Source organism: Cervus canadensis, chromosome 15 (assembly GCF_019320065.1).
Source record: "Cervus canadensis isolate Bull #8, Minnesota chromosome 15, ASM1932006v1, whole genome shotgun sequence".
Classification (NCBI taxonomy): Eukaryota; Metazoa; Chordata; class Mammalia; order Artiodactyla; family Cervidae; genus Cervus; species Cervus canadensis.
Window position 1 is genome coordinate 42,065,504 of NC_057400.1, and position 22,556 is coordinate 42,088,059.

Genomic DNA, 22,556 nt, shown 5'->3' on the forward strand with positions numbered 1-22,556 from the left:
TCTAGACCTGTGTTCACAGCCTTATCTTTTTAATACATTTCCCTGTTTCCCCTGGATGGAGTTGTGCCTAGTAGAAATGTGTGAAAAGTGGCATCTGTCTGGTTAAATACAGAGAGGAAAAAACATATTTTTTTCAAAGAGTCGTGAGGAAGTGTAGCATGTCTCTTGCCATGGAGGAAACCACTTTTCATGTTGGCAAACCTCTCCCCTCTGCCCAATCAATGCCTGAACAAAAAGGACGTGTGAATGCTCGGGGGCGGGGGCTCTGAGCCCAGCTGGAAGGGCTGTGTTCCTGGACCAGGGGGCCGCACCTCTGTGCTCTGAGAGAGAAGGAATTTTTATGTTTTTTAATGTCACTTTGTTTCTCTCATAAAGGGGCTGAATAGAAGTGGTTGTAATAATTAGGTGTGATTCAATCTTCCTCTTTCACGCTGCCACAGTGGCTGGAACGCCTTCATCAGTTCGCTTCACTCCATGGTCTTGTAGCAACGTGGCCAGTGAGCCCCCACCAAGGCGTTGTGTGAGGCAGGGGACCTCACTGAGGGCCCCTGCTTTCTTGGATAAAGTTCTGCCTCAGGGTATAATAAACTATGAACCCACATATGATTCGTCCAAAGAGAGGGGCAGAGCGGGTGAGGTGTGTATGCCACCTCGATTCAGCAGTAGATAGTCGTGTCTCCTTCTGCATCTGTGCAGGCTGTGGGCAAAAACTGTGTTTTCTGCCTCCAAAGTACCTAACTTCAAATATGAGGTCAACAAGGACATTTGGTATCTTGGCTGCCTCTCAGCAACGGTTGTTTTTTAACTTTCCGGGAGCTAGAAATTTGCCTAGAGTATGTCTTTTGTTTTATCTGCTGTTCTCTTGAATTTTCAGTTGTCCTTTTACTTTTTTTTCAACTGAACATGTTATATATGCTCTATAAAAAGGTCTCTCTAGAGGGAGCATTTAAATATTATGAGGAAAAGGTCAACTAATATCTCTATTAATAACAAATAACATAGAGCCCTTGTTTGTTATATCTGCATATGAAATAGCTCTGAGTATCTGATCCACAGAACAGAAAAATCTATAATTTTTACAACTTACTCTTCCAACCCAGCCAGTGGTACTTATTTCAATGTGTTGCCGTTCCTAGGGAGGGAAAAATAGAGAAATGAGATATGAATTCTATCTTTAGCTGCAATTGGTGGCAATAAGATTTATTGTACTTAAACGAAAGCTATCTCTATTCACATATTTATATTTATGTTAGTACCTTTCACATAACTACATTAGAACATTTACCTCTCTTGCCTAGAGCTCTGTCCTGGGAGTGTAACTCATACGTCATCCCTAAAACTCATCTAGCATTTTCAATTCAGTGAGTACAGAACTAAAGATTACCTCATCTTTCCTCCATCCCCACCAGCTTGTTCTTACTCTTTATTCTTCTCCAGGTTAGTGGCACCATTTGCCCAAACCAGAGACCTGGGAGTCATTCCAGCCTCCCCCTCTTCTCACAGGAAACTCCTTAGCCCCTGTCTTCTAGTTTTTTGACTTCTTTTGCCCTTCTCCACTGCTACTGCCTTAGTTTGTGTCCGTCGGGTTTCCCAGGTCCATCGCTCTGTTCTCCTGGTTGTAGACTCTGCTGTTCTGTTCTCCTTCCAATCTGCTTTCCACTCCACTAAACCCGCAGCTGACTTCATCAGGCAACAGATGGTTCTATCTCATTATGATCCTCTCCTATTTAAAACCTTGAAGTAAGCTCCCTGTGTCTTACAGGGTAAGGCCAAGCCCCTCAGAATGGTACCCGAGCCTTAGCCTATATCTCAAACCTCAGCAACATTGCAGCTCTCCCTCAACCCCTAGTCCTATATATCCCCAGCCCCTGTGGGCTCCAAGCTGTTCACCTCAGACGCACAGCTTCCGCTCACAGGGTCCACATGCCATCCTGTGCCCTGCATATGGCAGCTTACTCCAGGCTGCTCTTGTCTCCTCTGTGTCGCCTCCCACCCATCTCTGTCTGTCCCTATTCAAGTTGATTATATCTTTTGCCCTAAATTTCCTTTGTACCTTGCATATACACTTTGAGAGCACACTATCGTGATATTGGGATGATTTAATTGACAGGAAGCAAAGAGCTTGGTTTTATAGTTTAGATTCTGACTGGCGTTGTGACCTAAGCAAGCTCCTTACCGTTACTGAGCCTGTTTCTGCAGTGTCTGGCTACTGTGAGTGTTCACAGTAATGGTAATTATTATTGGTCTTTGTAACAATATTCCCTACTAGAAAATAAACATTTTGGGGACAGGCATGCTACCTAATATTTTTTTTCCACCCAGAGCCATGCATAGAACTTGGAACAAAATAGATATTCAATGATTGCTAGCTATATACATGTGAATGAGTGGATCAAGATATAGGGCCCAAGATTTCTGAGGCAACTCTGCCCTGGGCCTATCTAGAATGAAGCAGAGAGAGGAGGTGTATAGGCACAAGCCCATTACCAGAAAAGGGCTCATAGAGGTGTCCTTGGTATACACCAGAAAACCTCCCCCAGACTTTCCCCTCCTGAGGCTGTTGATCCCTAAGGGGCTTTAAATTTGATTCAAGAGCTGAATCTTGTGGTCTCTGGGCTGGAAAGGCCCCCAGCACTTCAAGGTTGGATTAACACTTGCCTTAATGTTGAAACCCTGTCAGCCCAGAAGTTAGCTATTTACTTTCTAAAGCTGTTTACTGCTGAAAAGTAGTCACAGTCATAGGATGGTTATTAATAATAGGTTTGTGACCTCTTGATACTTGTTTTGTTTCTTGAACATAGATTCAGGAAGTTACTCTGCATACTCTGTTTTCTCTATTGAAACATGTTTCCTTGAACTTGCAGCCCATGGTTTTCTCGGACTTTGTGAATTTTGACATCAAATTCCATTTTCTGGTTTTCCAGCCACCACCCATATCCCAAGTGATAATCACCATACCTAAAACAGAGTAGTGAGAGAAGGTGAAACAGAAGTACCACCAGGTTATCAAAGTGTCTAAAAGTCAATCGAGACTTCTTCACTGCCTCAGGGTCAGACACAGAGAAAGAACAGAAACTCAAACTGTATTTCCTGATAGCATTCTTCCTGTTATCATACAGCCTTCAGATCACATGGAGCTTTGGAAGCAGAACATCCCAATTCAGCCTTACCACTGAGGAAATCCATCTTCCCGTGGACCTGTCATAGTCACAGATATCCATGATCGAATAGTTCTGAATCCTGCGGAGCCACTGCAAAGAAATCCTTTCTTCTGTTACCCATGTCATGCCACACAAGTAGTGATCCCTGAAAGGAGGGAAGGAAGGAAGGACAGAAGGATGGAACGAGGGAGGGAGGAAAGAAGGGAGGGTGGGGAGGCAAGAAGGGAGGGTGGGGAGGAAAGAGAGAGAGAGAGAGAAACTATTTCCAGACCTTGGTACAAATAGACATTTTGCTTGATGAAATCAATCTTCATGGGAATACAATTTTCAATAGTTGTTGAAACCATTTAACACCAGAGCATTTTACCCTTTCTTAAAGCACAAAGTGAAACTTAAATCTGAATGGAAATGAAAATATATCTGACAGGAAGAAGCAGCTAACATCTCACAGGGTAGCATATGTGACTCACACCATGACTAAGGACTTTGTAAGTCCTCAACTGGCCTTTGGTGGTGCTGGGGTATCAAGAGGGACCTTTTCCTGTCTCTTTTCTGCTGTCTTGAAGGAGCATTACAGTGAAGCCAGAAACTCTGGCTGAGATTTGAGTCTTTACTGATGATTTGGTGTGCTTCTCTAGAAAATTCCTTCTAGTAGGTAGAAACTACAGCTGACCCCTTTCTCTTAACTTCATTTTCAAAGCAGGGAGAAAAATGGACTCCTATCTCTGCAAACTTTGAAAATCAAATCATTGTATCATACTAATCTTTTCTCAAGTGTCATAATATGAATCATGTGAAGAAATTAAGGAAACTTTTGTTATTTCAGCATAAATTCATACAAACAGAGATATCTCAAGCAGTGCAGCCTCCTCCAACACATACCTTTAAGAATTTTTGGAATTACATTTTGAGTGATAGTGAGATGCATGGAATTCATAATTTACCTTTCTGCTAGCCTCCCTAAATATTTACTTTGGATAATTTATGTTATTCCATTTGCTTCCCACACCCTTGTGTGATTTTTATGACTGTTCTTAAATCACTCTCGTCCAGTGTCTGATAATAACCTTGTTTCCTTTTGTCACAAGGATTCCAAAGGAATCTTTTCTTCCAGCCCCTTCCCATCTGACCCTATGGCCATATCTGTTCCCCCTAAAATGGTCCTTCTTTACTTCACAGGCTGTCCCTGTCCCCTCCTCTTGTTACTGGGCTCTCTCCCCTGCTTAACTGCAAACTCTCTGAGGGTTCACGGGGTATCTCCAGGGCCTACCTGGCACAAAACAGGCACTCCCTAAAATTCTGTGGAATGTGGCACTGAACAGATGGGGTAATCCTGTCCCATCCTCGTGACTTAAATAGCTCTGTCCTTCCTCAGAATTAATCATCACTTCCAGTCTCTGCTCCCTTCACAGACACTAAATCAAACAACAAACATTTATCAAGCACATAGGATGGACCAGGTGTTAGATAAAGCACTTTAAATCCTTTGCCCTTATGGCGCGGATCACTCACTGTGTTAATGTGCCCAGCGGTACCTGGGCCTCCAGGCTGTCCCCGCTGCAGGTGGCAGGCGCTGGAAGAAGACTAGAGCGCATCACCCAGCAGCACCACACTCACACGGAGACTCCTCTCTACTTCAGTCCTTTCTCTCGCTTATTAAGAACTGCACCCTTTTCCAGTCTGCACGGCTGGTGTGCCACGAGCACCCTATGAGGTTTCCCGGCTTGGTCAACCTGCCCTTCAGTCTGAAACGATAGACATGCTTGAACTTCCTTAGTTGTCGCTGTTGTTCAGTTGTGTCCGACTCTTTTGTGACCCCCATGAACTATAGCCCACCAGGCTCCCCTGTCCATGGGATTCTCCAGGCAAGAATACTGGAGTGGGTTGCCATTTCCTTCTCCAGGGAATCATCTGACCCAGGGATGGAAGTCACGTCTCCTGAATTGGCAGGCAACTACTTTACCACTGAGCCACTAGGGAAACTCCTCAGGGTTTTCTTAAATATCCCCTGTCCATGAAGCTTTTTTGAAGACCTTTCCTTCTACATGGCTATCACAGGTCTTGTGCCATGTATCCAAACCCCCAGGCCGCGGAGTCTGAGAAGCTGAATGCTGCTTCCGCTGACCCAGGAGTGAAGGCATCTCATCAAACTCTACTGCGCTGAGCCCAAGGCAGTGGAGTTAAATGAGAAAACGGAAAGGCAAATCTATCTTCCTGGGGGTAGGGAATAAATACTTATAAAGAGAATGGAAGAATGAAGCGCAAGATAGAAAACAAAAATTTTTGAAATTAACTTTCTAGACCAGGGGTCAGAAGACTTTTTCAGGAAAGGGCCAGCCAGTAAATATTTCCAAGTTTTGGGGCTACAAGCTCTATGTCACAATGGCTCAGCTCTGCCTTGGCAGCAGAAAGCAGCCAGAGACAATATGTAAGGGATGAGTGTAGGTGTGTGCCAACAAGGAGCGGCTGAGATGTGGAGTTCATGTAAATTTCACGTGTCAGGAAGTATCATTCTTCTAATGGTTTTTCTTCCCAACCATTCAAAAATGTAAAAACTGTTCTTACTTGTGGGATCATCCAAAAATGGGTGGGGGCTGGATTAGGCCGGCAGGCCCCGGGGGTGCTACCCCTGGTTCTGTACCAGTAGTTTTTACTGTTTTAAGTCAAAACCCCTTTGTAAACTGGATGAAAATCATGTACCTCTCTCTAGAGAGAAAAAGCTTCCCCACACACATGCACACATTTTCCAGGGGTTCCATGGGCATCAATAAGGATGGTGGACTCCAGAAATAAATAGCCTTCCTCTTTTCCAAAGTGGCCTGGTAGGAGTAAGGGGCAGGTGAGGTGGAAGAAAACCCTTTAACATGATTAGTGGGTCTCCTGGTACTATAAATTTATCTACTGAAAGCCATAAATTATGCTTCAGGTTCAGCAGTCAGACATAAAATTTTTTCTCCGTTTGAAAACATTGAGCAACAGAATTTGGGAAGTCTGCCAGGAAACTCACATGCATCTGGCATCTTCCCTGCCTGTTTCTAGATCAAAGGTTCCTGAACCTGTATCTTCAACTACCTTTGTCACTCTCCATAGCCCAAGATGTACTCTGTACCCTGTGAGGGCTCCATAAATGTGGTTCACAAGTGGAGCGGACCGTAAATTCTGAATTCACCTATAAACACACTTCTCTTTAATCACGGTTTCTCTTTAGGATTTGGAATTGAGGGGAGACGGAATGCGGGTGCATAATCCACCCCTGATCTGTGATCATGCCAGGCCAGGATGTCAGTGAGTCATAAAAAAGACATAAGGAAACCAATGGCTTAATTGTACTTTTTACAGGAAGATTTAAGTCCCCGCTCAAGGTCAGAAGAATCCAACAAGCGGGATCATCAACTACACTTTGCCCTTGGTGCCAACTGCATTCTGTAAAAACAGGCTGGTCATAGTGGCTGGGGGAGGGGTGGAAGAGTGACCAGGCACTGGACAGGCAGCCCGGTATCCCCATGAGCTGCTGACTGCCTATCCCAGGTTAGACATGGTGATTCAACCAGCTCTTCTGACTTCTGGAACAGAATTAGTCTAAGAGGAATACGGTTGAGTTTAATACTAAAGCAGTGAAGTAATTCCTGGACACAAGGAGAGCTCAAACCCATGTGGAGTCCACTCTGTGCCAGGAACTGGTCTAAGTGCTGACATAAAACTCATGACCACCTTATGAGGGAGGAACGTCAGAGTTCTTGTTTTGCAGACAAATAAACAGAAGCGTAGAGAGGTTAGGTAATTCATCCAAGGTCATCTGCTGGACAGGACTGGAGTCAGGATTAAAAATAAGCAGTTGGCTTCAGATTTCCTGCTCCTAGTCATTCCCTCAGTAGACCCTCCACCCATCCCTCTGGTAAACATTGCTGGTTCGTTTCACTCTGTTAATTCTTTTCTGGATAAAACTCCTCATTCTATGAAATTTATTTATTCCTTGAGAGTGAGTATAGATGGAATAACTGCATATTACAAAGCAAATCCTATTTAAATGTGTAAGGAGAGACTTGCCTTTGAAAGCACATGACAGGGAATCCCTTTGTAAAGTGGCTGTTGCCTTTCAAAGAGGAAGCATGTAATAAATGTCTGTTGTGTGATATTAATTCCCCTAATTTGTGTAAATGTTTGTTTTTGTATGTTAAACATACTTAAAATAAAGTACTTATTATTAACTGGAAAGAATATTGGAAAGAATACCACTTCTAAGAGCAAAGACCCTGATACTGGGAAAGATTGAGGGCAGGAGGAGAAGGCGACCACAGAGGATAAGATGGTTGGATGACATCACTGACTTAATGGACATGAGTTTGAACAAGCTCTGGGAGATGATAGGGACAGGGAAGCCTAGTGTGCTTCAGTCCATGAGGTTGCAAAGAGTACGACATGACTTAGTGACTGAACAACACCACTAAAAGCAACTGTAGGTGGTGGAGTGATTAATTCAGTGAATCACTGAAGCGGGCATCCTGCCAGCGCTAGCCACAGGTTCCATGCCCCCCTCTGCTCTGACAGCAATGCCAGCCCTCCCGGGTCCACTGACAGATTGCTGAGGACCAGAATGATGGAGGTGAGATGGAGCAGAGCTGAGGGATGCAGAGCCCAAGGCATGTGAACTCCTAAAGTGCCTCCTTTCTTGCATACCTTGCAGCATATTTCAGTCCAGTTCACTGACCTCCAGAGTGAAAATCTTAAACCCTGAAGGTCCCCACTTTATAGAACAAGGGTCATCAGCTGTTCAGAGGAGACATAAAAAGGCTTTATCTACCGTGTCCTTCCAGAGCAGAGAGAATGGAGTGGGGCTGGTCACAAGCTGGGTGTTTTGGGGCCCAAGAGTCATTCAGCAGTAAAATAGGCCATCCCTAATCCTCTAGTTTCAGGTCACAGAATTTTCAGAGGGCTGGGAGGAGACAGAAGGGAGGGATTGCCATGTAAGTTTATTGTGAAGGCCGTCTTTTCACACTGACTGTATAAGCTCCTATCCCTCCAAGACAAAGTCAGCTCAACCATCCATCTATACACGAACTTATCTATTCACTTATTCTACATGTATTGATTAGGCACTTGCTATGTCCCAGGCACCCTTCAAGGTACATACGTTCTAGGTCACTTCAGTCATGTACGATTCTATGTGATCCTGCGGACCGTAACCCGCCAGGCTCCTCTGTCCATGGGATTCACCAGGCATGAATACTGTAGTGGGTTGCCATGCCCTCCTCCAGGGAATCGAACTCACATCTCTTATGTCTCCTGCATTGGCAGGCAGGTTCTTTACCACTAGCACCACCCGGGAAGCCCCCCTTCAAGGTACTGGAGATATTGTTGTAGGAGTGGCCCAACTCTTACTTATAAACTTGTCCTGTTTCAATCCAGTCATGTGAAGCACTTCTCTAAGTAAAAGTTAGGAGACTTCTGATTTTACATTATCTGCTATTTTCTCCCAAATATTTTGAGCTCTCAAGTTCCCAACATAGGACTTACCTGGTGGTACAGACCTGCCTGTCAATGCAGGGGACTCGGGTTTGATTCCCTGGTCTGGGGGGATCCCACATGCAGAGGAGCAACTAAGCCCATGCACAACTACGGAGCCTGTGCTCAGCAACAAGAGAAACCACTGCAATGAGAAGCCCGCACACCACTACCAAGAGGAGACCCCACTTGCCGCAACACTGAACAAAGATCCAGCACAATCGAAGACAAATAAATAAATAAGAAATAAAGAAAAAAAAATTCCCAACATAGGCAGTCAATGCAAATGAACAGTTTAATCTGATCAACTTGAACTTTTAATTCATTGAGGGCAGCCACTGCAGAAGTGGCTGGTTCTCACTGGTTGTCAAAGGAGCCCCATCTAACAAATGAGCCTTATCTTCCTGTAGGATTTCAGCTGATGGGAGCTCTATGATGAAAGGATGAGGCCTAGAGAGAAACTCAGTGATGGGCGTGGGCTGAGCGGGGCCTCACTCTGGGAGTGAGTGAATTACCATGTGACACCATAGAGGCCGAGAGGCAGCTGAAGAGGCAAAAGTTGCCTGGATGAACTTGACCCTGCTGATCTTCCCAGGAGGCCAGAAAATGGAGCATCACTGTGTACTAGAACATTTTTCACCAGAGGGGACCTCAAGCCTGGTTTTAGAAAAGCTGCAGCTGTACTGATGCTAACAGAGACCAGAGCTGGATTTGCAATTTCATACACAACACAGTCCTGTAGCATTTCCAAAAACACTTCTTTGGTTGAAATACACTGCACAGAAAACACCCACAGTGAGTGAGGCAGCCCTCACCGTGAGAGCAGCATAGAGAACTATGAAGAACAGAGACTTAAGGATTCATTCATATAGGGTGAAAAACAAATCCTTAAACGGCTTAAGTTTCCTGAGCTCTGAAATTCACAAGTAGGCCTTAGAAAGTGATTTCTAAGTGGGGAAATGCCATCCCTTCATCTGGGAAATAGCCGTGAAAATGCTACCATAGACAGCAGCACATGGGTAATAAATGAGACAATGTGAGCAGAGCACCCAGCACAATCCCCGCCCAGTACATCTTAATTACAGTATCCACTCTGGCTGGCAGACAGGGGCCTCTGTCCTATCCCCAGCTCCCAAGCTAACTTGCTATGTGACCTTGAGCAAATGTATTTACCTCTTTCGGCCTCGGATCTCTCATCTGTGCCTCACACTGGTATTCTGAGTGTCTCTGGAGCAACAATAGGCTCTGCTCTTCTGAGACTCCTAGGGGAAGGAGAGGGCACGGGGACTGGGCCTGTAACCCAAGCAGCCGCCTGCCATTTGCTTATTTGCACCACCACGCCTCTGTGTTTTATCTCACTTGCACCAAGGTTGCTGGGTCCTTAAAACCATCTGTAAGGTCCAAAGCCCCTTCCTGGGCAGTCCTGAGCTTTCGCGTGCTCAGCCATCCTTCTACTCCAATGCTCTTCCTCCCCATCATGCTCTGTCCAATCTGCTCACTCTCCACGATGCTTTCTTTGATTCCCAGGGTCACGGAAAACCCATCTCCGCCTCCTCAGAGTGCCTCCTGACTTTTGTTTATGCCTCTGTCATAGGCATTCTGGGAGTCATTTATTGACATGGTTTATATCCTCCACCCCATCATAAGTGTTGGAAGGCAGACTCACTCCTATGACATCCATGAGTGTAAACAGTGAGTGCTTAATCAATGTTGATGGGAGAGATGGCTGGAGGGGATCAAACAGCAGATTTTAGAACCTCCAGGTAAATTTATATATCCTTGGACAAATTCAGGGAAAAAAAAACATTTTAATTGATAATTAACTTTCCCTCAGAATAAATAGGTTAATACAGATCTTTTCTAAGCAAGTGAATGAATTAATGACAATAGAGCAAAGCCTCCAGTTTGCCTGCTATAGTCAATGCAACCCTGAACAGGAAGATGCTTTCATATTGCTCTGATAATAACTTCAGGCATCTGAGGACACCAGCTGAATCCACACAGAGGGAGAGGCACCTCGCAGAGTGCTTACAAGGTCTTTCTTTCAAGTCAGAAAGGTTTGAATACAGACTCCTACTGGGTCATTTTCTAACCTCTAGACTTCATTTTCTTATCTGTATCTGGCATATAATAATAACTACTGGAGGACTTCCCTGGTGGCTCAGTGGTAAAGAAGCCGCCTGCCAATGCAGGAGACACAGATTCAATCACTGGTCTGGGAAGATCCCACATGCCACGGAGCAACTAAGTTTGAGCACCACAACTATTGAGCTTGTGCTCTAGAAACTACAAGACTCAATTACCAAGCTGTTGGGCTGCAACTACCGAAGCCTGAGCACCTATAGAGCCCGTGCACCGCAACAAGAGAAGTTACTGAAATGAGAAGCCCAAGCACTGCAACTAGAGACTAGACCCCGCTCGCTGCAACTGGAGAAAAAGCCTGTGCACAGCAACAAAGACACAGCACAGCCAAAAATAAATAAATAAAATTTAAAAATAATAATTATTATTATCGGAAAGAATTACTTAAAGACTAATAAAATAAAGCATGTAATGCTCTGAGTCTGGTACATAGAGAGTGTTCAATAGATGCTAGTCATCATTTAGAAGCAATGACAAAACCAACATAAGTAATGGAAAATAGACAGCAACCTGATAGCCAAAAGTGTCATGCAATTTAGTGTTTATAGGAAAATGATGGAAAGGCAGAGAATTTCAATGGCTAGGCAATGGCAACCCACTCCAGTACTCTTGCCTATCCCATGAATGGAGGCTGGTAGGCTGCAGTCCGTGGGGTTGTGAAGGGTCAAACACAACTGAGCAACTTCACTTTCACTTTTCACTTTCATGCACTGGAGAAGGAAATGGCAACCTACTCCAGTGTTCTTGCCTGGAGAATCCCAGGGACGGCGGAACCTGGTGCGCTGCCGTCTGTGGGGTCGCACAGGGTCGGACACAACTGAAGCAACTTAGCAGCAGCAGCAGAGAATTTCAAACCACCAAGGATTATTCAAGCAAGTGACATCTTGAGACACATCAATATCACGGGGTGGTGGTGGTCCCTAAAATTAATCCACAGTTTCCCTGAATTTGTCTAGGTCTTACCAGGCCCTGCAAAGACTGACCTTCCTCCCATACTCCCCTCTCTACTCGATGCTCTGGAATCTGTCGCTCCTTGCAGGGCCTCCTTGGTACCATGCATGCTCCCTCTGTAGGGACTTTGCACCTGCTCTTCCTCTGCTTGGCTACTACTCCCCCAACTCTCCATGTGGCAGGATCTCCCCCTCTTCCTTCACATCACTTCTCACAGGCATCTTATTAGAGAGATCTTCCCTGACCTCCCCCCACCATCACCATCACATCTGCCCTCCTTTGATTGTCTTCACATTTCACTGCCTCACATGATGTAACCTTATTTGTTTACTTGGTTGTTTGTCTCCCCCGCCTTGAGTGTAGGCTCCACGATCGATACCAGAGACTCTGACTGCTCTATTCATTCTGCAAGCCCACCCCTAGGGCCCTGTCCAGCATGAAGACATGAAGTTTGTACTCAGTGAAGAGTGTGTAGGGTCAGGCCACCCAAGATGGCTGTTCTCTTGCTCTCTGTACATCTCCTGCTGGACCAGAGCCTGCTCCACGTACACCCTACTCACCTGACTGACATTCCTACCTGCTCGCTCCAAGCCCCAGCTAGTGATTGTTCTTATCAAAGGGGCAGTGAGGGGCATGCCCCTCTGCTGGTTTCCATGGTAACTAATAAGCCAAGCTGCCACAATTCCTCCTATAACTGGCAGTCTCCCCTTCCCCTCTGGGAGCAAAGCCTGTCACGTCACCAGAGCACATGGTGAGATGTTGCTCCAGGATCTTGCTTCAGACATGTAGATCCCCCATCCATTAAACCACTGATGTCTCTATTGCTGACACTGGGCGCTGTCCTTGTTCTTAAATGTGGGCAAGTGCAGGCCTTGTAGGCCTATGGGATAAAGCCCAACAGAATAGTCGAATGGAAGAATGAATGATGGGCCAGGCCAAGTGACACCATGAGATGCTGCCATTGATTCTGTCATTCATTTTGAAAGTGTTCTCCCTGAGAACTGTGGAATTGTTTACAGCATGAGCATTTGGGTCAAGAGTCTTACCCTATTAACACAGAACCAGGAGGAACAATTTGTTTGGAAGTTGCACTAATGTTCGGGCTGAGACTGCTGATATCTACAATAAAGAACTTTACAGTTGGATTCACAGCTCCTGCCTAGGAAAAAAACAATCATGGAAGTGGTATTAATTAAAATATATATATATATATATAATATCATTGCACAAGTTTAAAACTACACAAAAATGGCTAAATTATGACCCTAAAATTATAACCAGACACTCTTAAACAATTTAATATAGATAAAATAAACTTAAAGGAGAGTCATGACATGCAACCTTCTCATATTCAGGCAGAAATACATAAATGGTTCCTGTTTAAGTAATGAATGTTCATAATTTATGTACTTCAAGCAAAAAAGGATAAACTTGTTAAAATCAATTATTTTAATCTGTAAATATATCCTGACTCCAGAAGACAAGAAGATTGATGGCTAACCACTAGGAAGAATACCTGGATTCAGCCAAAGATACAATCCACTAGTAAAATTAGTTTACCTGAGCCCAGAGCCAAAATGCTAATTAGGAAGCCAATATTTCCACTGCAAATTCAGGTTCACTACTTTGGAGCTTTACAGTCAATATTATGACAGAAATCTATAAAATTATTTTATATATACACACAGATTTTTCAATTGACAAATTAGAAATAATATGATATTTTTAGTGAGAAGGTTCTATGGTGTTTTTTTTTTTTTGCCAGTTTACTCTTCAAAAAATAACATTCCACTGAAAATACATTTCCGTATTTAGTCTCTGATTTTTTTTTCTTTTAACTTCCTCTGTCTTCCTAAAATGGTAGCTCTTCATAAACCAAATTGAACAGTGAGTTGGTAAAAATAAAAATCCCTTTCCCCAAATTGCTTACAGCAAAAACACTTCACTATTAGATTTTCCTATAAAAAAATAGTGTGGCCACTATTTTTATGACACTAGTGAAGAATCCTGGTCCTTTCCTAAATCTCCCTCTTCCTTGGCTTAATAAAGCTCTTCAGTTTTTATAAACATGCATCCTGGAGAGAGAAACAGTCTTGAAAACCAAGACATGACACTATTATTCCAAATGTGGGACGTGTGAAATTTACATCAATGCCAAATTTATCACAGAACTACTAAAACTAGTCATGTATCTGTTAGTTAGTAATACAACCTGATATATAAGCATGCTTTTCAACTTTATCTAGGGCACAATCCAACTTCTGCAAATGAGATGAGCTTCTGATTCAATTACAGCCTCTCTTTTCCTCCATTCAAATATTTTCATTCCCTCTGCTTCTTTCAAAAGCATTTTCCCCATCTTTTTCGGCTTGTCATTCCTCAAAGTTTTTGGAGAAATTACAAAACCTTAAATCACACTCTTTCCTGGGATAATAAAAATACTTTAAAATTGCCAGATGCTGTTGACTTCAGCAAGAGTAATCACAGCAAGCTGTTGAAGAGAGACTGACAATATTTTCATTAGCAGGGAAGGATTAAATGAAACCATTCTCTTCCCATCAAATTACAGAACCGCTATATGAACAGAGCACAGACCTTTGGATATGGAATCTTCACGGTCTTTGGGTATTGCAGTGACTCATCGGAGTAGAAGGAGTATTCAATCAGTGGGACTTCTGTGTCGTTAAATTGGGCATATGCTAAAAAAGTGCCGTTTGGAGACCACCACAGAGCGGAATAAGTACTGAAGACTTCCTCTGAAAAAAAGGCAGAAATTGTTCTGTTACAAGAAGTAACTGATAAATTGGCTTTGGCATTCAAAATATTGTTCTCATTAGCTTTAGTAATTACAGTAGAGTTCAACTAATGAACCACTTTGCATTTGCTGGGCTTCCAAAATCAGAGTAATACAAATGAATAAAAATAAAATCTTCAAGGATAGAGCTGGATTGTAAAAATAAGTAACCCGCTGGACCATTTTTGAATATTTTAGCACACAATATTTAATATAAACTCTACATTTTTTCTTTATCTTATAATCCTCTAAATTTATGCCACAAAACATACGAAAAGTAAATCTTACATAAGGGGCTGATTCTCCTTTCTAATTTTCAAACAGTCAACAGTTTGTACTGATTCTGCAGGGTACCGGTGGGTGGTGTGTGGCTCCAGGCTATCAAACCAATATGGTGCCCAGAGTTTACTCCTCTTGGCACAAAAGATGTGGGAAGGATGGATTTAGAATGTCAGGAAGCTCCATGAGACTCCTATCAAGGAGCTCCTCCTTTGCCTAGTCTAGAAACTGATAACTCTCTTAGATTAACACCTTCCTCTGGTGTAAGAGACATGGGTTTGATTTCTGGGTCGGGAAGATCCCCTGGAGTTGGAAATGGCAACCCACTCCAGTATTCTTGCCTGGAGAATCCCATGGACGGAGGAGTCTGACGGGCTGCAGTCCATCGTGTTGCAGAGAGTTAGACACTACTGAAGTGACTTAGCACGCATGCACTGGTATATCAGCTGATGGGGGAAGAGGTCAAGGACAGAGGCAAATGAAAGGAAAGGTTTTGCTTTCCTGAACAATGTTGGACTCATCCTCAATCTCTAGCAAAGGTAGCTCTTTCCTGTGTTTATTATGGAGTCAATTCATGGGACTTCCAATCTCTGGCTCTTAAAATGCCAAAACCTCTTTCATCAACTAGGAAGAGAGGATTCAAGTGGATTTGATGGAATCTTCTAGTCCTTTATGCAGAGTTAATCTACACATTTCACATTCTGCTGTGAGTGTAAAGGTAAAAGCAAAAGCATAAAAACTTGAATCTTAGAATTAGGAAATCATTTTATCCCACTTTTCTGATTTTCACAGCCTCCTGACAAAAGTTTATTTTCCAGATGCTTATTTTCAATAACAGTGATAATCGCAGTAGTAGTTACAGGAATAATAATAATGATAAAATATAATCATTATAAGGATGAGCAGCTGACATTTGATGTCTTCTGTCCATGCACCAGACACTGATATCTGACATCTATTATTTCACTTAATCCTCATAATAATTCATTGTGCAGGTGAGCAAAGCAAAGCAGGTAGGCTTAAAGAGAGTAAGTCATTTACTTGGGAGCACATGGCCCATAGTTTCTAGAATCAAGAATGAATCCAGATTTTTCTCTTTGGAATTCAAGTTCCACTGTTCATTCCTGCCAATTTCAGCACGTCTAGTAACAGAAAACCTTCTGCTTGATCAGGCAGATGGTTCCTCCTTTGACTCCTTTTAACCTATATCACTGAGTCACACGTATGCAGCAATTTAGAATTTACAAAACACTTATCTACTTGAACCCTAGGTGACTCTATTCATAGACTATTTTACTGAGAGGACAGCTAAGGTTTAGAGAGAGTGAGTGAATTGCCAGAGACAAGAACACAGGCCTTGTGACTCCAAACTAAGGGGCTTTCGCACTAAAAACGTCTTCATATACCAAATCGATGTCTCATTCCCTGTGGCTTCTACTCATTGGATCTAATCTCAGATCAAGATGGAATTACATAAAATGAATACATTGACAGCAAGGTAATGGTTTGTAAAGTCACTTTTAAGTACAGGTGGCAGGTAGAGTTAAATGCTTTGAATTAGTAGTTGTTTAGAATACTGAACTCCTCCTTTCTCTCTTTCATTCTTTATTTTTCTTTTCTATTATGGCTTATCACAGGATATTGAATATAATTTCCTATGCTATACAGTAAGATCTTGTTGTTTATCCATTCTGTATATAATAGTTTGTATCTGTTAAGCCCAAACTCCCAGTCCATTCCTCCCCGCCCCCACCCCAACTTTGGCAACCACAAGTCTATTCTCTATGTCTGTGAGTCTGTTTCTGTTTCATAGATAAGTTCATCTGAGTCATATTTAGATTCCACATGTAAGTGATATCATATGGTATTTATTGTCTCTTTCTGACTTAGGGGAATACCGAACACATTTTTCCATAACAATGATGTGTCAAAACCATTATTATAAAACTACTCTGATCAAACTCAAAGTTCTAAGAATACAGGGATCAAGGGTAGGGAGAAAGAAGAACAATGAAGGAAAGAAAAGATTTCCAGCCCTACCTGAACTGCTTGTGAGCACCCCCTAACACACCATCCTGCGATACCTCCCATCCCACCACAACTCCCATCTTGCCACTCTGAGTTTCCTTAGGCACCACTGGGACCTAGTTTCCTCCTTCTAACTGGATATCTCATTTGCTCCATGACAATTACTCGCTGGGTTCTTTGTCTCTCTCTGGGAGCAGCAGTTGAGTAGCATTTGTGTCTGTTTCCCCAGCACCTGGCATAGCAACTTGTCGGTGGTTGGCACCCCATGTGAATCACACACCCCCTTGTCAACACTGCTGCCTCAGGGGGTAAGGAGTGCTCTTCTTCCCAAATTGTTTCCTTGCCTATCCCCTCTCATCTGTGCTCTCACCAAAATTTTCATTTTCATCTCTGGGTCAGGTAAATGATGTTCATACTCAAAAGTGACTCTTACGTAATTAACTTCATCCTAGAAGATAGACTATTAAAAAAGAAAGAGGTTGAAGTTAAAGTGTTAGTTACTCAGTCGTCTTTGACTCTTTGTGATCCCATGTACTATAGCCCAAGAGGCTCCTGTGTCCACGTAATTGTGCAGGCAAGAATACTGGAGTGGGTAGCCATTCCCTTCTCCAGGGGAACTTCCCAATCCAGGGATTGAACCCAGGTCTCCCGCATTGCAGGCAGATTCTTTATTATCTGAGCCACCAGGGAAGCCCTTTATTAACTAAAGTAAATAATAATCAACTAGAAAATCATGAAATAATGCAAAAACAGAGAAATTGAGAGAGAATGCTATTTGGGGACCCAGGGTGGGGAGGGGGCCCAAGTTCCAGATTATAGGCTCTTCTGTGAGTGTCCCTCCCCAAGGCAACACATGGCCCTGTTTAGATCTTGCAGCTTTGTTTGTTCTTTTACTAATGAACCTATGGACTCTCCAAATGCACTTTTTTGATCCCAACAAGTCTTCACGGTTGCAGTGGAGAGGGTGGCTCCAACAGGAGAGTGATCTGATATATGGAGAAACAGGTATGCTCTTTCTAAGTATGGAGTATTCGTAAATGTACAAAACCAATAGTAGGAATTTCCCTGTAGGGACTAAAGTCCCATTTTTTTTTCCATTTATTTTTATTAGTTTGAGGCTAATTACTTTACAATATTGTAGTGGTTTTTGCCATACATTGACATGAATCAGCCATGGATTTACATGTATTCCCCGTCCCGATCCCCCCTCCCACCTCCCTCTCCGCCCGATCCCTTTGGGTCTTCCCAGTAAAGTCCCATTTTTAAAGTCAAGCCCACATTGGAACTGTGAAGCCGTTCTTCTGCTTGTGAATGGCTTAGTCACGAACAGGCAAAACAAGTTTCTTCCTTAGAAAGAACCTTAGTGTTGGGATGTTTTTATCTTAGAGATACCCAGCTGTTCCAAGGAAGGGTGGGTCAGAGCTTTGGGAAGAGAATTTCTTTATCCAGCTCACACTGGGGATCCTGAGGTTGTGCTGTGCTGTCCAACAAGTGTTAAAGATGCTTTTTAATATCTAAGTGACAAGTGTTAGTAAATTTTATTATAAGTTTTAATCTAACACTTGTTTCTGGTTCATGGGAATTTATTTTTCTTTTAAAGTGTTTTCTGTTGTTCTTACAAAGTTATCCATTTGATTGAACTCAACCTGAACTGGTAAGAACCAAAATTGAGCCATGAATAAAAACTAACTTTTTTTAACTAGAGAAGAAATAGCAGGTTAAAAAAAAGGATGAGTCTTTAATAAACATCATACAATCTTGTAAAGGGTTTGGAATAGCCTCAAAATGCCTTTTTACCTTGGCAACTAGAGACACAAATACTGTTTTCCTAATATTTTATAAAACTCTTTACCCTAAAAGAAAGAATCATTCTTTTTAACTTTTTCAGTTCTGTTATTTGAACCCATTTTCCCCCTAAGTCTAATTATTTTTTTCTTCTTTAAAAACAGGAAATGATAATTTGTCCATGTTCAAATGAACCCAAATCCTCTATAAAGAGGCACGTTTTTTTCCCTGGGCTCCATAACCTCCAGACAATGTTTTGTCATCTTTTCGAATGCTGTTGGAATTTTTAGTTTTCCTTAGTAACTTCTGGGCTAGGTAGGCTTGGTTTGAGAAACATCTGATGTTAATCTGGAGACTTCTATGCCCCAGTAAAGCAGAAACGCTACCTACACAGACAAGCCAATTATAGCAGCAGAGCAAAGACAATGGGAGCATTGAAGTGACAGTGAGGATGTAGCAGTAACATTCACTGTGAAGAAATTCTTAGTCTGTGAGATAGATACCTGGTGCATGAGTGCTAAAGGATATTTGATGACTTTTTAAAAATATAACTTATTTTGAATGCCATTGAATTTCCCTGTTTTCAAAGACAAGTTTAACTGTTTTTGAATATGAACAGATTTTCTGATTTGAAAAAGTTTTAACGTCTTTACCTTCATAAACCCAGTCAGTTATTCCATTATAGATTACATCTTTTTGCCCAGTTTGTGTGATCCTCTGACTTGGAGAATTTGGTTCATTTTTCACATAAATATCATTGTTCCAAACGTATGCCTAGAAAGATTGGAAAAAAAGATGGATATACAACATGTTATATTTTATCCTAGAGTTTAAAAAATTTATCTACTATTTTATCCTCAAATAATATTGGTATGCAAGTGGAATGACTACCTTAGATTATTCCATTTGAGCAGGAGGAAGAGTCATTTACGTTCTTAAATGTATAAGTATACATGCTATAATACCCAAATAATCCTAAACACACTCTTTATCTACCAAAAAGAAGCAGCCCACAACCACTGCTATTGAATAGTAAAGTGTATGCAAATCCCAGAAGACTGTCCAATTCTATAGAATGATGTGTGCTTTGCATTTCTCTTGGCGGGGGGTGGGGTGGGGGGGGTGGGGTGGGGTGGGGGAGCTGAGTAGAGAGAAGGCAGCTGCAAGCCCAGAGTCAACTACAGATAAACAGTCTGTCTTCCTGTTTAGATTCTTCAGGACTTCTGACATTCTCCAAAGACTATAGAACATGAAGGTGTATCTATAGTGACATAGAAAAAGTCAAAGAACTAACAGAAAGTGGGAAAGTTTAAAAAAAAATTAACAAAATAGAACAAAAAGCAAAATACAACAGGGTTAGAATTTGAGTTTAATGAACATTTTTGCCAGTAAATAAACAATTTCCTAACAGTAGTTCAGAAATTTTCAGGAATTGTATTAATATTTACTCTGTTAGACTAATAAAATGTTATTTTAGGCAATAATACTCTATGTGATAGTGACTACAGCCTTCCTAAGAATCTGTATAAGGGTTATACAGATAATTGTATAAGGGTTAGGAGCCTCTGCAAATGAAAGATTTGAGCCATTATTTTCCTGTAAAGAAGAGAGACTTACTAACCAATTTATGACCCACTGGTGACCATGTGATCCACTGTGTGTTGTTTGGGATTCTCTCTTCTGTAATTAACTGCCTGGAAAAATATAAAAAGAAACATTTCCAAGTGGATAAATCACAGTAGAATTTCTTTTCTTTTTGATTATTACACTAGAGAAGCATAATTGATTTTGAGAGGAAGTCACTGACCTTTTATTTAAGTCATAAATGTCATAGGAAGCTGTGTAGGAATGCCTCCATTGCTACAAAAGAAAATAGACATTTCAGGCTTCTGTAATTCTTGATAGCTTGACCACTTGCTATAGAAGCCCAGGTGAGAGATAAAGCCATGTAACATTGTATAATTCTCACATTTTATATCTTACAGTTCCCTATGTAGAGTCTTAAAATTTTGGAATTAGAAAGTATCTCAGAAATTATCTAGTGCAAACTCCTCTGGATTTCATTTATCATTTATCTCTGACCTTACTTCTGCAAAGGACCACAGTGGGCTGGCATGCCACTTTCTGTGCAGACATAATTCCTAGAACTTAGCACAGTAATGCAAAGTTCATCTGTTTATGAAAATGCAAATGTTCACTTTTCAGCCATTTTAGTGGCAAAATATCTTAAAGATCTCTAATTCTATTGGTGGTAGTGATGAGGAGAGGTGTTTACTCTCCTACATTGATTATGAAAATAGAAAGTGCTATAGTTTTCTTGAAGGCCACTTGGCAATGTGTATTAAAATTGAAACACATACACACACACGCACACACAAACACACGTGTGTGTGTATATGTATATATATACACATGCACACTGGAGAAGGGAAAAGCAACCCACTATAGTATTCTGGCCTGGAGAGCTCCATGGACTGTATAGTCCATGGGGTCACATAGAGTCAGACAGGATTAAGCAACTTTCACTTTCACTTTCATACACACACCATCAATATTTTAAATAACTATCTCAAGAAGCTAAAAAATGAAAAGAAAACTAAATTCAAAGAAATTAGAAGAAAAGAAATAATAAAGGCAAAGTGTTAGTTGCTCAGTCATGTCCAACTCTTTGTGACCCCATGAACTGTAGCCTACCAGGCTCCTCTGTCCGTGGGATTTTCCACGCAAGAATACTGGAGTGGGTTGCCATTTCCTTCTCCAGGGGATCTGCTTGACCCAGGGATTGAACCCAGGTCTCCCGCATTGCATGCAGACTCTACTGTCTGAGCTAGCAGGGAAGCCTAAATAAAGGTAAAAGCAGTAATTGAATAGAAGAAAATACAATAGAGAAAAACCAAAAAAACCTGAAAACTGGTTCTTTGAAGACCCTAGTAAAATTACCAAGAGAGTAAGAAAAAAGTATGAATGAATATATCAGAAATAAAAAATGGGATGCCACAACAAGCTCTGTGTATGTGCTCAGTCACTCCATTTTATCTGACTCTTTGCAGCCCCATGGACTGTAGCCTGCCCTGTTCCTCTGTCCATGGGATTTTCCAGGCAATACTGAAGTGGGTTGCCATTTCCTTCTCCAGGGGATCTTCCTGACCGGGGGATGGAATTTGTACCTCCTGCATTGACAGGCAGATTCTTTACCACTAGGGCCACCTGGGAAGCCCCACAACAGGCTCCACAGACAGTTGGATTATGTTAAATGTGTTTTAGCCATACACTTTTTAAAAGAGCTTTTTGATATGCCATTTTAAAAGTCTTTATTGAATTTGTTACAACACTATTTTTAATGTGTTGGTTTTAGGTTGTGACACATGTGGGAATCCTAGCTCCCTGGCTAGGGATTGAACACCTCACTGCCCCAAACTGGAAGGTGAAGTCCCAACCACTATAAGTTTACCTCTAGGAGTATGGTAGGGAAGACAGACATATAGACAACTAATTAAAAAAAAAAAAATCTTAAGATATTTTTCTTTGCTTAAGAGAAAAGAAAAAAAAAGATAATTTTTCCTTGTATATATGGTAGGGAAGTTCCTACCTATACATTTTAAAAGTAGGATAAAAGGACAAATTCCTTGAAAAATGAGTTATCAAAAGTAAGATGAAATTGTGAATCTGAGTAGTTTTACATCTAATAAACATCTGAATCTATAAATAACCTCTGTACAAAGAAAACTCCCAGTTCAAATAATTTTGCCAGCAAACTCCTTGTTATTTATCTGAATGAGTTGAAAACTTATACCTACATTAAAACCTACACACAAATTTTTACAGCAACTTTATCCATGTTTGCCAAAACTTGGACATAACCAGCCATGCAGAAGGTGGAATATTATTCAGAACAAAAAGGAATGAGCCAGAAG

General features: G+C 41.8%; 1 protein-coding gene across 1 annotated transcript in view; it reads right to left on the reverse strand.

Annotated features, from left to right (window-relative positions):
• The window catches only part of DPP4 (dipeptidyl peptidase 4), an 82,086-nt gene that overhangs the window by 30,419 nt on the left and 29,111 nt on the right, over positions 1-22,556 (reverse strand). The window contains exons 6-12 of the mRNA XM_043488062.1: positions 20,450-20,502; positions 20,264-20,336; positions 19,296-19,416; positions 14,352-14,512; positions 12,803-12,915; positions 3,171-3,306; positions 1,088-1,132 (exon numbers count right to left, since the gene is read on the reverse strand). Of these exons, the coding sequence (XP_043343997.1) occupies positions 1,088-1,132; positions 3,171-3,306; positions 12,803-12,915; positions 14,352-14,512; positions 19,296-19,416; positions 20,264-20,336; positions 20,450-20,502 (702 nt within the window). The remainder of the gene's footprint in view (positions 1-1,087; positions 1,133-3,170; positions 3,307-12,802; positions 12,916-14,351; positions 14,513-19,295; positions 19,417-20,263; positions 20,337-20,449; positions 20,503-22,556) is intronic.